Source organism: Eublepharis macularius, chromosome 5 (genome assembly GCF_028583425.1).
Source record: "Eublepharis macularius isolate TG4126 chromosome 5, MPM_Emac_v1.0, whole genome shotgun sequence".
NCBI classification, from domain to species: Eukaryota; Metazoa; Chordata; class Lepidosauria; order Squamata; family Eublepharidae; genus Eublepharis; species Eublepharis macularius.
The window spans coordinates 33,172,532-33,187,189 of record NC_072794.1 but is presented as its reverse complement, the minus strand read 5'-3'; the positions used below and the strand labels follow the sequence as shown (position 1 = coordinate 33,187,189).

Here is a 14,658-nt window from a genome sequence, read left to right as displayed (position 1 = left end):
AAGTGGATGTGTGCTCCTCTTGAGCATGATGATATCACTTCTGGACGCGCTGCGCGCTGTCCTGGGAGATTTTTGCCTCCTGGACCCATTCCCCAGACCTTTTTCCACCTGCCAGCTGGGTGAATGGCAGCAGGGGGCAGAGGCTAGGAGTGGGGGATCACTTGCTCCCACCAGGGGACTGGCAGCCCTAATCAACAGTCAGTGAGGTTCAGTGTTAAGATCATGACTCCCTGGCACACAGTAAGTTGGACCCAAACTAAATTTTCCAGTGGCAGAATAGCACTTTCCTGCCTTTCTCCTCCCATTGCAGCCCACAGACCTCCATGAAATGCTGCCCCTGGGGGATAGGGGACCCCGAGGAATAAAATAAGGGGGGTCTGCAGTGGGAGGGGGGAATACGTAGAAACTGCAAATTTAGTCTGGATCCAATCCAATGTCTACTTACAGATAGCCTGGAGAAACAGATCTCTCTCTATGACAGGCGTAAACACAGCTTATTGCTGTGTTTATACATCGCTCTTTGCTCCTCCCTTCTCTCCCTTCATCTCCTCCTTCCCCTCATCTCAAGCGTGACTGAAAGCTTCAGGATGGGATTAAATGCGGGGCTGGGGGGATTTGAATTTGCCCAGTCAGCTGCATTCAGATAGACTGACAGGCTTGAGTTGATTGAAGGCACCTTTCACATTTCCCTTTTAACCCAGTTGTTATCCGTTTCTGCCCCAATTGTGTGTTAAGCAATGTGGGGCAGCAGTTTCAAAGAGCATTTATATCCATTTATGAACCATATGTGAATCTCTGTGACCATTTCAAACTGCTCCCCTTTTTCTGGCACAGGAAGTGGCTACTCCCCTCCCCTGGATTTATGCTTTTTTAAAAAAAAGTACCAAAATTGCTATAGCACTATAATAACAATAGTTTAGCAGGCTCTCTGAATTCCCAGCTTTCATTTTCAAAAAAGTAAGTCTCTAACCTATTCTGTTGCATAGATATACGGGAAAAGGTGCATCTCTGCAGCAGAAGGAGCTAGAGACTTACTTTTTAAAAATGAAAGTTGGGAATTCAGAGAATCTGCTGCTTCTATCATTACAATGCTATAGCACTAATCTATATACATTCAAAAAAAGAATACACTGAAATTGGACAGGAAAATTAAAAAGGCAGGACTGTCGGAAGCACTATGGCCATTTCAAACAGTATGAGTCAGCAGCAAACGGAAAGCACATGGAACACACGGAGGGGAGTGGGGGGCGGAATTTAATGACTCAACCCCACAATGCAAATGGAACACAAGCAGCTCTGTCTGAAAAATGTTTTTAAAACCCACTAGCAACCCCCTGGCAAAATGGTTTACAAAGGCTATGTGAAAAGGGCCAAAGGTTTTTTCAGTAGTGATCTGTGCACAATGAGGAGGGGGGGAGGAACAAGACAAACAAACACAGTAAGAAGCTGTCAGTTGAATCAAACCATCTTTTCCAACAGGTGAAAATGGTGGAGGGAGTCCCATTTGACTGCCAAAAAAGCAAGACCAGAGATCACAAAACCTACACAGACAAAAAAGTCACGTGGGGCAGAGGAAGTCATAAAAAGGGGGATTGAGCGAGACAGAGCAAAAAAGCTGGCTGGATTCAACCTAGTTCTTGTGCCCATCACAGACAAACCTCTGTTTATATAAGTAATCATCATTAGCCATTTGAGCCAAACCTCAGTTTTGCCATGACGTCTGAATGCCCCCCAATGATGAATGATAACTGATTACCAAGAAAAGGCAGATACCTTCAATGTTAAAATTCCTTCATAAAATAAAATATTTTGGGTATAATACAAAGTGGAGAAAACAAAGATTAGATAGGCAAGAACATCACGTGTGTTATTTAAGCTGCTTTGGGCATTTCTAGAGGGAGAAAAGCAGGGCAGAAGCATTTTAATAAATGTTAAATGAACCAACTTTCCATTGTAAATGGTATGTGTTTAGTAAATGGTTTATATTTTAAAACGGCCTTTGTGGTTTTTAAAAAAAATAATACTAATAAAGCATTGATTAGCTATTGTTCACTCACCTATAAAGTTTGCCGAGCCTCAAAACTCAACTCTACATGTTTGAAAGACCCCAGCTGTGCCATCCTAACAGAGTTACACCTTTCTATGCCCACAGATTTCAATGGACTTCGAAGATGTGACTCTGCTTAAGAAGGCACTCAACTGATGGCCATACTTCTGACAGCTGCCTTCAGAACGCACCGACTACCTTTCATCAACAAATCAAGATACAAAACAACTAAGAGAATTCAACCATCAAGCAGTTGAATCCATTATTGCTACATCCCAGATACGTTCTTTTTCATGTCCTACTCAATTTTCTCATGATGAAATAATCACTTGGCTCATCTAATTATGGACCACAGCATTCATTCATACACATACATGTGTTAGTGAGACGGCCACGGTTAATATGTTATGTCTGCCCTCCTTCTAAAATCAAGAGAGTCTAGTACAGTGCAAAACGTAATCAGTCCTTTTCAACACATACACGCAAGTCCAGACTCTTTACCCAACAGGAGAGAAGCCAAGGTAAATTTCATTACTTAAGATGGAGCTCTCAGTCAGTAAACCTTGGCTCAAAGATTATTTTGTGAAATCATTGGTGTATTCTGCTATATTCAACGTCCATGTAACAAGATAGGAGGAAAATTAAGACAAAAAAACCCTAAGCCATTTGATCATTACAGCTTGAGCGGAATTACAGAACTGGGGAAGTATGTGCCTAAGATGACTTAATGGAGCCTCATAAAGAAGACGAACTACCCAGGGAAGGATTATAGGATTCCGCTTGTTAATTAATTAAATGCTAACATATTACAAAACATAGGCCATACACCTTCTGCATTTTAAAAGTATAAAGAGGACGGAAAACCATTTGTATCATTCTTATTGTAAAACACAACTAAAGAATCTGTTGGGAGCTTAATAGATAACAGAGCACTAAACAACAGCAATCACTTCTGCTTTATGCATTGGATGACTTTATCAATCCTAAATTCAGGGAATCCTTTCCATATTGTCTTATCTGCCAAGGAACTCATGCATATTACAAAAGGAGATGCTATAGGCCACACATCTAACCCATGTAAGGACAGCACAAGAAACTTCTTTAATACTGAGAGCTAAACTACAAGAGACATATTACATGAGGATGCGCACGTGAAGGGAGTTGCAATGTTAGCCGTGAAGCTGAGTTTTAAAAGATAGATCAGAAGGCTTTGTCTATTTCCCCTCTCTACAGAGCCAGCAAAGATGGCTCCTCAGAGGATTTGTTAATTTCCTATGTCAGTTTCACCTCCCCTCCTAGGAGGGGAAGAGGAAATAAACCCTCTGAGGAGCAATCTTTTCTGCCTCTGTAGAAAGGGGAAATTGACAAAGCCTTCTGTTCTGTCTTTTAAAACTCGGCTTCCCGGCTAACGTCCCCTCACGTGAGCATCCTTGTGTAACTCGACTCTTGTAGTTTAGCTCTGTGTCAGACCCTCTGGTCTATCAAGATCAGCATTGTCTACTCTGACAGTGACTCTCCAAGGTCTTTGGCAGAGGTCTTTCCCATCACCTTCCACCTAATCCTTTTAACTGGAAATGTTGGGGATTGGATCTGGGACTTTCTGCATACCAATCAGATGTTCTTCCACTGAGCCACAACCTCTGCCTAATTGGTACTGGCCAGTTCATCCTTGCTGTATATGAACTGACTCACACCATGAAGTCTGTTCAGTTCAAGCACATCTAAGGAGCCATTTTTGAGATTAAATCAGTGGAGGGTGGCAACATTCAAAGAGGCACTGAGCATGGCTTATACTGGCCAATGCCTTCTAGATTCTTAGCGCTGTGGCCATGTCAGCTATTGCTGACCTCCTCTGGTTCTACAGCATGTAGACTGAAAACTGAACAAGCCCCTTGCTATCAACATTCTTACACCAAACAGTTGAACAAAGAGATTAATTACACTGGAACAGACTGGACTCAAAAGACACTGAAAAGAAATTCTTTGTCTTCTTAATAATAGCAATATGCAATTGCTTAGTAAAAATAGCATCATTTTCACATTAATATTATTAATCTAATTTATCTAAGGTGAAAAAGGACACGGCATTATATTTTCCTGCCCCATATACCACAATTACAATACCCAGTTTTAGTTTCGTGTTCAAATAACTATTGTTCCTCCCTACAATTCCTTTTCAATTATTACCATTTTTTCATTCCTACCTCACAATGGGAGAACGCACTAGATGCAATCTTCTCAATAACGTGTGTTTGTCATTTTGTGCCAATAGGGCAATGTGTATTTTACAGCTTTGGCACATGTAAATGCACACCCTCAAAAACCTGATTGCATGTACTGAAGCTGGAAAATAACATGAGAAAATGGAGAATGTAAGTATTGAAGGGATCTGGTATAGTCTCCTGGTAAACTAGATACACCAAAATCATGATGATGATGTAGAAAGCATTAACAAACAAGGGCTGTCACGACTAAGCAACCAATTTTCATCCCAGTTTCTCCACTGTATAATGGAAATGATATAAACATACTAGATGAAAAGAAAGCTTTACAGTGGTGCTGAGACAGTTACTTACTTGAAAAACTGATCCATTCCCAATTTAATGCCATTCCTGCTAAAACGGACTGTGAAAGGTATGAGGCTGTCTACATGGCAAGAAATGTGACCTGGCTGCAGATAATATCCTGGAGTTTTCTCAGGCATGGTTACTTTTGGAACATCTGGAATAAGATCAAAGTTATCCTCCTTATAAACTTAATATAGTGGTACAGTAATTTTTCCTCCATGATACTAAAGAGTCATATCAGACACAGATTGGGAGGGAAGGGGGAGGGTTTGAAGGTTCCCCCTTGTCTAAGACACCTCACTATTAAATAAATAATAGCTTAATTTTAAAAAAAAAACTTTGAAATTACCAGGAATAATATTGGAAAATGAAACACTTGATACTCTCTGGAAGAGGTAATCATCTTTGTCATAACCAGTTATTTTAATAAAAAAGGCTTCATTTGGGGGAACAAACTCAGTAATATTCCAGATTCCATAAGGTCTTCTGTCAGGATAATATTTCACAGGAATGGTCTTCAGCAGATCTCCTGATATGCTTAGCAATTCTAGACGGTCCACTCTAGCAGGAAGACGAATTCCTGTGGTATTTAGCAGAATGAAGGTGGGTATCCCTATTAACAAAATACAGATCAAGAATTACAAAACTGTAATGCGGAATCTTCTTAAGACATAGGCAGCTCTGCAACCCATTTGAGAGTCCTGAGAGTCTAGGAAGATAATTGTCTACACAGCTGCTCATCACAGCCCTCCCAGTCAGAAATATGCAAAAGATTTGGGCCTTAACCCAGAGTCTTGGCGTATGAAGGCTTTCCATTTTATGAAATGGGAAACTTTGATGTACACACTGGGGAATACTCTGACCTGAAGAGCAAACCATGCTTGCACAGGTTTCTACAGATTGCCTAGAACACATCCCTTTTTGCTTTCCATAAGCAGATTTGCAAAGGTGAGGTAATACTGGGGGAAAGCCCATTAATTGTTTCTGCTGATTTGTTCTGCTGTGATTAGTTTTGTATTTTTGTTAGTTTCCACAGTTTTACAGTACAATCCTAAGCAGTTACAACCTTCTAAGCATATTTACTTCAATGGATTTAGAAAGGTGTAACTCTGTCTAGGATTGCACTGCTGGTTTAGTTTTGTTAACCATCTTGTAGATTTAGATTAGTTAAAGGACAAGATTTCTTATCTTCATCATCACCCTTGCATAAATTTTACTTCAATGAGAATCAGAGTAGCAATCAACCTTGCACTGGTCTGCTGGAAGTCATTTTGAAGTCTAATGTCGGCTTTCTTGAAAAACCAGCTCGGAAGTCAACAGTACTGAGCCCTGTGATACGAACAGAGTGTCGTCCACTGCTGGATGTCTGAAAAAGATTGTAGAATAAATGTTTCAGCAGTCAATATTTGTAGTCCTTTGGAATATTAACCAAACCTACTAGACCCACTAGACGTACAATCCTAAGCATACAAAGCAAGCCCCACTGAAATACTGAGACTTATTTCCGTGTAAACAAAATAACAACTGCAGCAGCGCTTATATACTGATCTTCTAGAAAGATTAGTGTCCCATTCAGAACGATGAACAAGGTCTATGTTATTATTATCCCCACAATACAGCTAGGGAGCTGGATCTCAGAGGAGTGGCTTACTCAAGGCCACCTACTGAGCTCATGGCAGTGGCAGGATACAAACCAGCCGAGTGCAGATTTGCAGCCCAACCACTTAATCGCTATACTACAGAATACGTAAAAATATTATCAGGAATTTCAAAGCATACAATACGGCAGACATTTTATAAAAGAATTATTATGTTGATAAGCAGACTTATTTAGAGCTTCAGAACATAGGCAATGGATAAAATTGACTTAGGTCTTGTATAGGTGTAACATTTCTTGATCTCTGAACCATGGTTGAAAAATCAGGAATTGTTTTATCTATGCCAGGCACTACCTGATATGATTCAGCGTCCTTTTGAGAGGGAGACATCTGGAATGGATAGGAACTAAGCGGTATAAAAGCCTCAAACTGAAGATTTTGGCTTAGATCCAACCAGCCATTAGTGAATTGCCCCGTGACTGCCTCTGGTGAGATGATTCCTGCAGGACCCAAGTGGACAAAAAGCTACATAGGTGGAGGAGAGGGGTTGCAATAAGGAAAGGAAGAGGGAGAATGGGCGGAAAGTGCACCTTCTCCCTCCCCCCTGCAGACTTTGTCCTCCAACTTATTTGGTTTTGGTCCACATGAGCCTGCAACTCCACAAATCATCTTCCTCAGGATCACAACGGACTGCTGAAGAGACACAACACGGGAGGAAATCTATATATGCCTGCAATGTCTGCTGTCGATTGTATCCAAGAAGAGCTGCAAACATGTACGAAAAGGGGAAAATATTCCGAGCTAAGGGCTTTTTAATATTTGGAACTCCTAAAAGCACTGTTTGTTCAACACAAACCCAAACAGGCAAGCATTTGGCACAGCTGTACTGTTGTTTATAAAAAGGATGCTCAAACTCAGCTCATTTCCTACCCTACTGGTCATAATAAGCAGGGGGCCAACCCTCTTAGTGGGCATTCAGCTCCCCACAGGATACCCAACCCTGTTCGTGCAGCAAATCCTTGGATGTCGCATGGTCCAGTGCAATGCGCTGTATCATGCTACATGGGTGGAGTGGTCCCACAAAGAAGCTCAGAGCACAATGCAGCCCCATATACCTCTCCCTCCCCTGGAACTTGCCACTGGTACCTATGCTGCTCTCTCACACACCCCATGCCTCCCCCTCCCCACAGACCGATTTCTGCTTACCCTTTAGCAGCTTCTCAAGGCAGGTACGTGAAAAATGGACATGTCTAACCCTCCACCTTCAGGTAGAGCTGGCAGAAACTGGTGGGGCCATACCCCAAGAGTTGTTCTAATAACAGATTCTGTTTAATCCTGACTGATGACAAAAGCCAGTATTCCTGGGTCTTTCCTATGAAGCATAAGTCTGACACGTTCACCATATTCAAGGGTTGGGCTAAGCGTGTTCAGAAGCAATTGGCTACTTCACTTAAAGCCATACAGGTGGATCAAGGTGGGGAATTTATGTCTGATCAATTTGATCACTGGTTGGAGCTAAATGGTGTGGTAAGAAGGGTAACTAACACAGCTTCTCCTCAGGAACATGGATTAGCTGAGAGGAAAAATTCCACTCTTCAGACCATGATGTATGCCATGTTAGCTGATGCTGGTCTCCAGATGAGGTTTTGGGCAGAAGCCATGTGTGCTGCTTGTTATCTGTCCAACAGGTTGTGGACCAGGGCTATTGATAACATTCCCTACCGAGTCCTGTATAACAGGGATCCTAGCCTAGGTTTTCTTAGGATATTCGGCATGAAAGCTTCGGTGCACATCCCTCGCAAGTTAAGGAGGAAGGGGAGTGCCAGAACCAAACAGCTTACGTTTTTGGGTTATCAACCAAATATGAAATCTTACAGGTTTTGTGATGAACATCAAAAAATGAGCTATAGCCGGTCTGCAAGTGTGTGGGAGCATGGTAGTTGGCAGAGGCTGCACGGTTATGAGCAGACGCCACAGGTGATGTTGCCTCTCACAGAGTCCAGCAATGGCACGATTAACACAGGCTCTGAGCTGGAGGTGAAAAGCGAAAGTGTTTCTCCTGAGAGACAAGCCTCGCAAGCAGCTCCAAAAACAGAGCCACAGCCTGTTCGTGTGTCAAGTCGCTCAACAAAAGGGATTGCTCCTAAGTGTTATGGGTTTACTCAATCTGTGATAAATTTTGTTGCTTCTAAAGAGGCCTGTTCATACAAGGAGGTGTTATCTCTCCCGGATGAGGAGAGGAAGCCTTGGTTAGAGGCTATGCAAGGGGAGTATGATGCCTTGACAGAAAACAAGGTGTTTACTTGGGTTCAAAAGCCTTCTGACTCTAACATAGTAGGTTGCAGGTGGCTGTTTAAGCTAAAAACACTGCAAGATGGGTCTTTGCAACATAAAGCACGACTGGTAGCGCAAGGATATTCACAGGTCTATGGTCTGGATTATGACTCAGTCTTTTCTTCCACGGTGCGCAGTGAATCTTTTAAGGTCGCACTGTGTCAGGCAGCAGTTCAAAAGAAGCTGGTACAGCACTTTGATGTTAGCACTGCGTTTCTACACGCTACTCTAGAGGAGACCATGTACATGAAACAGGTTCCAGGTTTTGAACATACTGATAAAAGTTTAGTGCTCAAATTGAATACAGCTTTGTATGGGCTGAAGCAATCCAGCCGGCAATGGTTCCTGTACATATCTACTTCTCTACAGAAATATGGTTTTAAACAGAGTATATCTGATCCATGTGTATTTACAAGACGTGTACTGGTTTCTGATGTCACGGTTCTTATCTTTGTGGATGACATTCTGTTTATACATGACACAGCTGCGCAGTTACAATGGTTTGAAAGTGCTTTGCCAGAGGATGCACTGTCCTTACCAACGTGATTGGACAGCAGCAAAAGGAGTTCTGAGATATCTTAAGGGTACTTTAGACAACAATCTAAGGTTGAAGGTATCAGATACGTTGCAATTACATGCTTATTGTGACTCCAGCTGGGGTGATCAACCAGGGGCAAAGTCCACAACAGGGATAGTGATCATGTTAAATGATGCTGTGATAATGCATAAGTCTTTAAAGCAAACACGCTCTACGCTGGGCTCCCCATGGGCCTGATCCGGCGGTTACAGCTGGTACAGAATGCAGCAGCGCGCGGGTCATTGCTGGAGCACAGGTGTGGGAGCATATTACACCGGTGCTACGCCAGCTGCATTGGCTGCCAGTGGAGTACCGAATCAGGTTCAAGGTTTTGGTGTTAACCTACAAAGCCCTACGCGGATTGGGACCGACATATCTGAGGGACCGTCTCTCACCTTATGAGCCCCGGAGGACTCTCCGCTCTGGTGGAAAACATCTTTTAAGTGTCCCTGGCCCTAGGGAGGCCCGCCTGGCGTCGACCAGGGCCAGGGCCTTTTCGGTCCTGGACCCCGGCCTGGTGGAATGCTCTGTCTTGAGAGACAAGGGCCCGGCAAGATTTGCTTGCATTTCGCCGGGCCTGTAAGACAGAGCTATTCCGCAAGGCATATGGCTGACGCCGGGCGGTGCCCCCCTCCCGTGGAGGGGGGGTTAAACCATCACCCCTATGCAAACACAGAGGCATGTATGAACCACTATGCAGTATGAACTGTAATATTTAATGCTTTTAAATATTTTTAAATGTATTATTTAATGCTTTTAAATGTTTTTAATGGTTGGGTGATGTTTGTATTTGTTATCCGCCCTGAGCCTGCGAAAGCAGGGAGGGCGGAATATAAATATAATAAATTAAATTAAATTAAAATTATAGCCACGAGCACGTGTGAGGCAGAGTATGCTGCTATACATGCCACTATTATACAGCTTGAATGGATGTATCAATTGCTGAAAGATTTGAAGGTAAACTGTGATCTTCCAATTCAGATTTCCTGTGATAACTCTGCTGCCCTGAGTTTGACCAAAGACTGTGGTGCAAGAGCCAGAAGCAAGCACATCACAATTCATCACCAAACTGTCAAAACTAATGTTGTTAATGGTTTTGTGAAAATTGTTAAATGTGCTTCTGTTTGTAATCTTGCTGATGTATTCACCAAGTGTATGCACTCTGAACAGGTTCAATATTTCAGAGTAGGATTAGGTGTAACTCCTGCTACCTAGGAGGCGTGTTGAGGCCAGGCCAGGCCGGGCCGGGCCGGGCCGGGCCGGGCCGGGCCGGGCCGGGCCGGGCCGGGCCAGGCCAGCAGAGTTATCACAGGAAATCTGAATTGGAAGATCACAGTTTACCTTCAAATCTTTCAGCAATTGATACATCCATTCAAGCTGTATAATAGTGGCATGTATAGCAGCATACTCTGCCTCACACATGCTCGTGGCTCACACGCGTGCTCACACGCGCCCGAGCCAGAGTGACAGGTGGGGCCGGGAGACCAGGTTGCTGACGGCGAGCAGGGCGGAGGCACAGAGGCGGGAAGGGGAGACAGGGCAGATGGAGGGCCAGAGCCCTCCGCTAATTGGCTGGGAAACAGCCAGGGGGGAACTCCAGTGTGATGGGCGGGGCCAGGGCCAATCCCAAGAGGGAGGCAGGCTCTAGGAGCGGCATAGGTGGAGGGGGAAAATGGTACTTGAGGGTTGGGAACCAAGCCAACCAGGAAGGAAACTCTCAGGTGTGGCGAAGGGGAGGAACGGGCAGGTAATGGGAGATGAGGGATGATTGGCAAGCCCTTGGGGGGAGGGGCAGATGGGTGCTATAAAGAGGGGAGTTCCCCATGAGGCCGAGGAGGATAAGTTGGGTGTGAGTAGGTCAGAGAGACTGCGGAGGTTCACAACCCAGTGGGCAGGAGGGGGGCCTTGGTGACACAAGCCCCCCGCCTGGTCTGAGGCTGAGGGAACCCTCCCACTGAGGCACCCGGGAAGACGGCAGAAGGGGGAGACAGCACGATGGGTGCAGCGGTGGCTCACAGTGGGAGCACTCCTGTGCTCTGCAGTGGTCCGAAATGGGCTCGGTTTTGCCTAGATCGGGACCATTTTGGGCCACTGCAGAGCACAGCGCTTCCGCACTCCACAGCAGCTCAAAACGGGCCCGTTTTGGCCCAGATTGGCCCACAAAACGGGCCTGATCCACGCCAAAATGGGCCCAAAATGAGCCCAATCTGGGCCAAAACGGGCATGTTTTGGGCCACTGTGGAGGGCAGGAGCACTTCCATGCTCTGCAGAATCCCTAATCTGGGACCCTGCGGAGCATGGGTGCAATCCCAGGGGCCATGTGATGATGTCACTTCCCGGAAGTTACGTCCAGCTTTAGAAGCTCTGGGGGAATCAGATCAGGACCAGGAGCTTTTCCAGTCTTCAGTTGACCAATTAACTCTATTATTTCGTCAGGGGTCGCTAGTGACCAGTCAGGTAAATCCTCATCGCAAAAATCAAATGAGTTAGCAGGGGGGAAGTGACGTCATTGCGCTTGCAGGAGTGTGTGCGTGCTTTGTGAGCGTGCACCCCCCCCCCACTCCCGCAGGTAAGTGCCAGGCCCCAATCACCCGCTGGGAGGTTGAGGGGGCCTGGCAACCCTAGTCCCTGCTCTTAAGTTGATGCAGCAGACATGGGTATACTCAAAACACAATCTATTTATTAACATGGAGATACGTGGATGGGAGCAACAGGTCTATTCCTTCTTGCTAGCAAACAGACCTATACCAAGCAAAAAAAGCTGTGACCTGCTAACTAAGGCAATTTAAAGATACAGTGTTTTTTTTAGCAAACTATAGTTTATATCCAGTTAACCAATATCAACTACGAAAGGTAATAAAGCTGGTTACATACAGTCAATACAGTTTATCAGGAATACAATATGAACCCCAATGAAACAATCATTCAGTATGTCAATTACAAAGTGCAAAGTGCTAAACTCTTAATTATTCGAAATGCAAGGGCTCACACCGCCCAACCGTATTTTCATACACCAAGGAATCCAATCCAAGATTCAGAATTGTACATCAATGCAGCTGAGAGCTTGCAACAGAAATATGAACTTAATAGGTGACAACCCGAATTAATTTCATAGCAGTTAAAAAGCTTGCAAAAAATCCAACCAGTCGTAACCGCGATGGTTGACTCGAGATTTTCACACCAATTGTGAACGTTGGGGTCAACAATTTGTGTACAAGAGTTACCCGGAACATGTTATTAGTACTTGTAGAGACCGGGCATTCCAACACAATAGACAGGATTTATTAAAAAAACCAGCAAAAAAGAACGGAAGAGAGGCTCACCTTTGCATTGGATTATACGCCTTTGGTGAAGGGCATTCGACAGGTGGTGTTAAAATATTGGGCGTTAGTGCAGGATCTTCCAGGTTGTGATAACGTACCTAGGATAGCGTATCGTAGAACCAGACATTTCAGAGATCATCTAACACATTCAGATTTAACTGACAGGAGACATGCCAGGGAGTTACCTAAGGGTCACTTTAAGTGTGGAAATTGTTCTACGTGCGATCTAGTAATGTCTCCAAAACAGTTTAAAGGACTGGGACTACGTAGCAAGGTCTTTTCTAATTGTAACACTCAAAATGTTGTATATGTTACTGCCTGTCCCTGTAAAAAACTATATGTTGGTAACACCAATCAAGCTATTAAGATTCGAATCCAGGAACACTGCTCCAGATTACGCCGCAATGTGAAGGAAGCCCCTTTGGTCTCTCATTTTCTGGAACAAGGACATCGAGATCAGGACTTTTTGTACTCAGTACTATATGTGAGTCACTTTAAGGACAACTTGTTTGCACAAAGAGATCTGCTGAGAAGAGAAGCCTGGTGGATACACAAGCTGCAAACAGTGGAGCCTAATGGACTTAATATTAACTGTGATTTATCAGCTTGTGAGGACTGTTCGCTAGGGGTTCTGGCCCTTTAAAGTTCAATTGTAGATTCTCTGTATACGTGACATTTAAGGAACACCTTGAGTTAAGCCGTGCATACGCCTTTGAGCGAGCGGCCATTGTGCTTACAAACTTTGTGTGAGTTACCTTGATCGTCTTTCGTAAGTAGATGTTATTCTAAAGGTTTAGATTTGTTTTCTTATTCATATTGTTGATGAATTCGTAGATGATATTGGTTAACTGCATATAAACTATATTTTGCTAAAAAAAACACTGTATCTTTAAATTGCCTTAGTAGGTCACGGCTTTTATTTTTGGTATTTTTTGGTTTGGTATATGTTGTTCCGTGACTCTCTCCATTTGGTACTAACAAACAGACCTAAGCAAGGACTCCACCCCATGAGATTAACCCAACTCACAAGTATTGAGGAGAAGCAGATGTTCCACTGTAATGCATACAATAAATATACCACAAAGATTATTTTGTCTCTGTGCCACAACCAGGACTGAAAGCCATTCTGTTCCTGCTGAGACATGCCATATCTTCCCCAAACCCGTACTATTTACTTCACCTGTACAGTTCTTTCTGACAAGGCTCCATTCAAACATCAACTCAACCCATCGTTCAGAACCCAAACTGAGGTTTGAGCTCCTAGTCATACAAACAAGCAAACCATGCTTTCCAAGCTGATTTCTGCTGTTGTTTATGTCGCCTCCTCTCCCATATCCATGATGCAGAAACCTCTGAAAATCAGCACAATGGTCATCAATAAGTTGGTCAATTGAGACATCATACAAAACCATAGCTGAGTTCCCCGAACTGCGGTGTGCCATGATTTCTAAATTAAGCCAATGCTGAACTTTGGATACAAATTTGAGCTCTTCGGCCCTCATGCAGACGATGTTATTTTAGCTTAAGTCAGGCTGATGTTGGTTTCTCTTGAGCTTGATTGCAACAGACAGAGAGAAATATGCTTGGATAAGGACTAAATCTGTTCCAATTTCTATCCAAACTAAGCACGAACAATGCTGGAATGCACTTGGAAATGTCCTTTCAAACAGGCAGCTTCATCTCTCTCATAATGAAAATGAAAGTATTTAAACTAATGGAAATCAGCAATTAGACATTAAAAAATTTAATAGCTCATTTAGATACCATAGACTTCATGCAGTTCTGTTACATGAGAAACCACAGCTCAGATGAGAATGGTGTTTAGTTGTCAGAAAATATGTGTTTTTGTTTTGGTGTTGCTATAGTTACAGATGGCTTTACTTTACAAGGGGTGCAACTCATTAAACTGGGTTGATTACGTCTTGCATACTATTACTTTTCATCTAACCAGCTGGCATTGGCTTGGAGGCCAAGTGTGAATAACAGTAATAACAACTGTCAAAATCCTTTCTGAACAAACACAACATCCAGCAGATAACGCTCTTCTTCGCAATGGTTGCAGTCCTGCACACATTTACAATTGTGTAACTTGCAATGAAACCAGTGGGTCAAAGATACATTGCTATGTCTGAGGCTGTCATCAGTGACTGCAAATAGTTCCTACTGGCTTCAGGTTCAGTTCTTTGCCCCCACTTTCTTTCTTTGTTTAAGC

At 43.6% G+C, this 14,658-nt stretch overlaps 1 protein-coding gene across 1 annotated transcript in view; it reads right to left on the bottom strand.

Moving 5' to 3' along the window:
- Positions 1-14,658, bottom strand: part of HMCN1 (hemicentin 1) — a 278,171-nt gene that overhangs the window by 202,086 nt on the left and 61,427 nt on the right. Inside the window, exons 7-9 of the mRNA XM_054980206.1 lie at positions 5,860-5,980; positions 4,964-5,227; positions 4,624-4,768 (exon numbers count right to left, since the gene is read on the bottom strand). Coding sequence (XP_054836181.1) covers positions 4,624-4,768; positions 4,964-5,227; positions 5,860-5,980 — 530 coding nt within the window. The remainder of the gene's footprint in view (positions 1-4,623; positions 4,769-4,963; positions 5,228-5,859; positions 5,981-14,658) is intronic.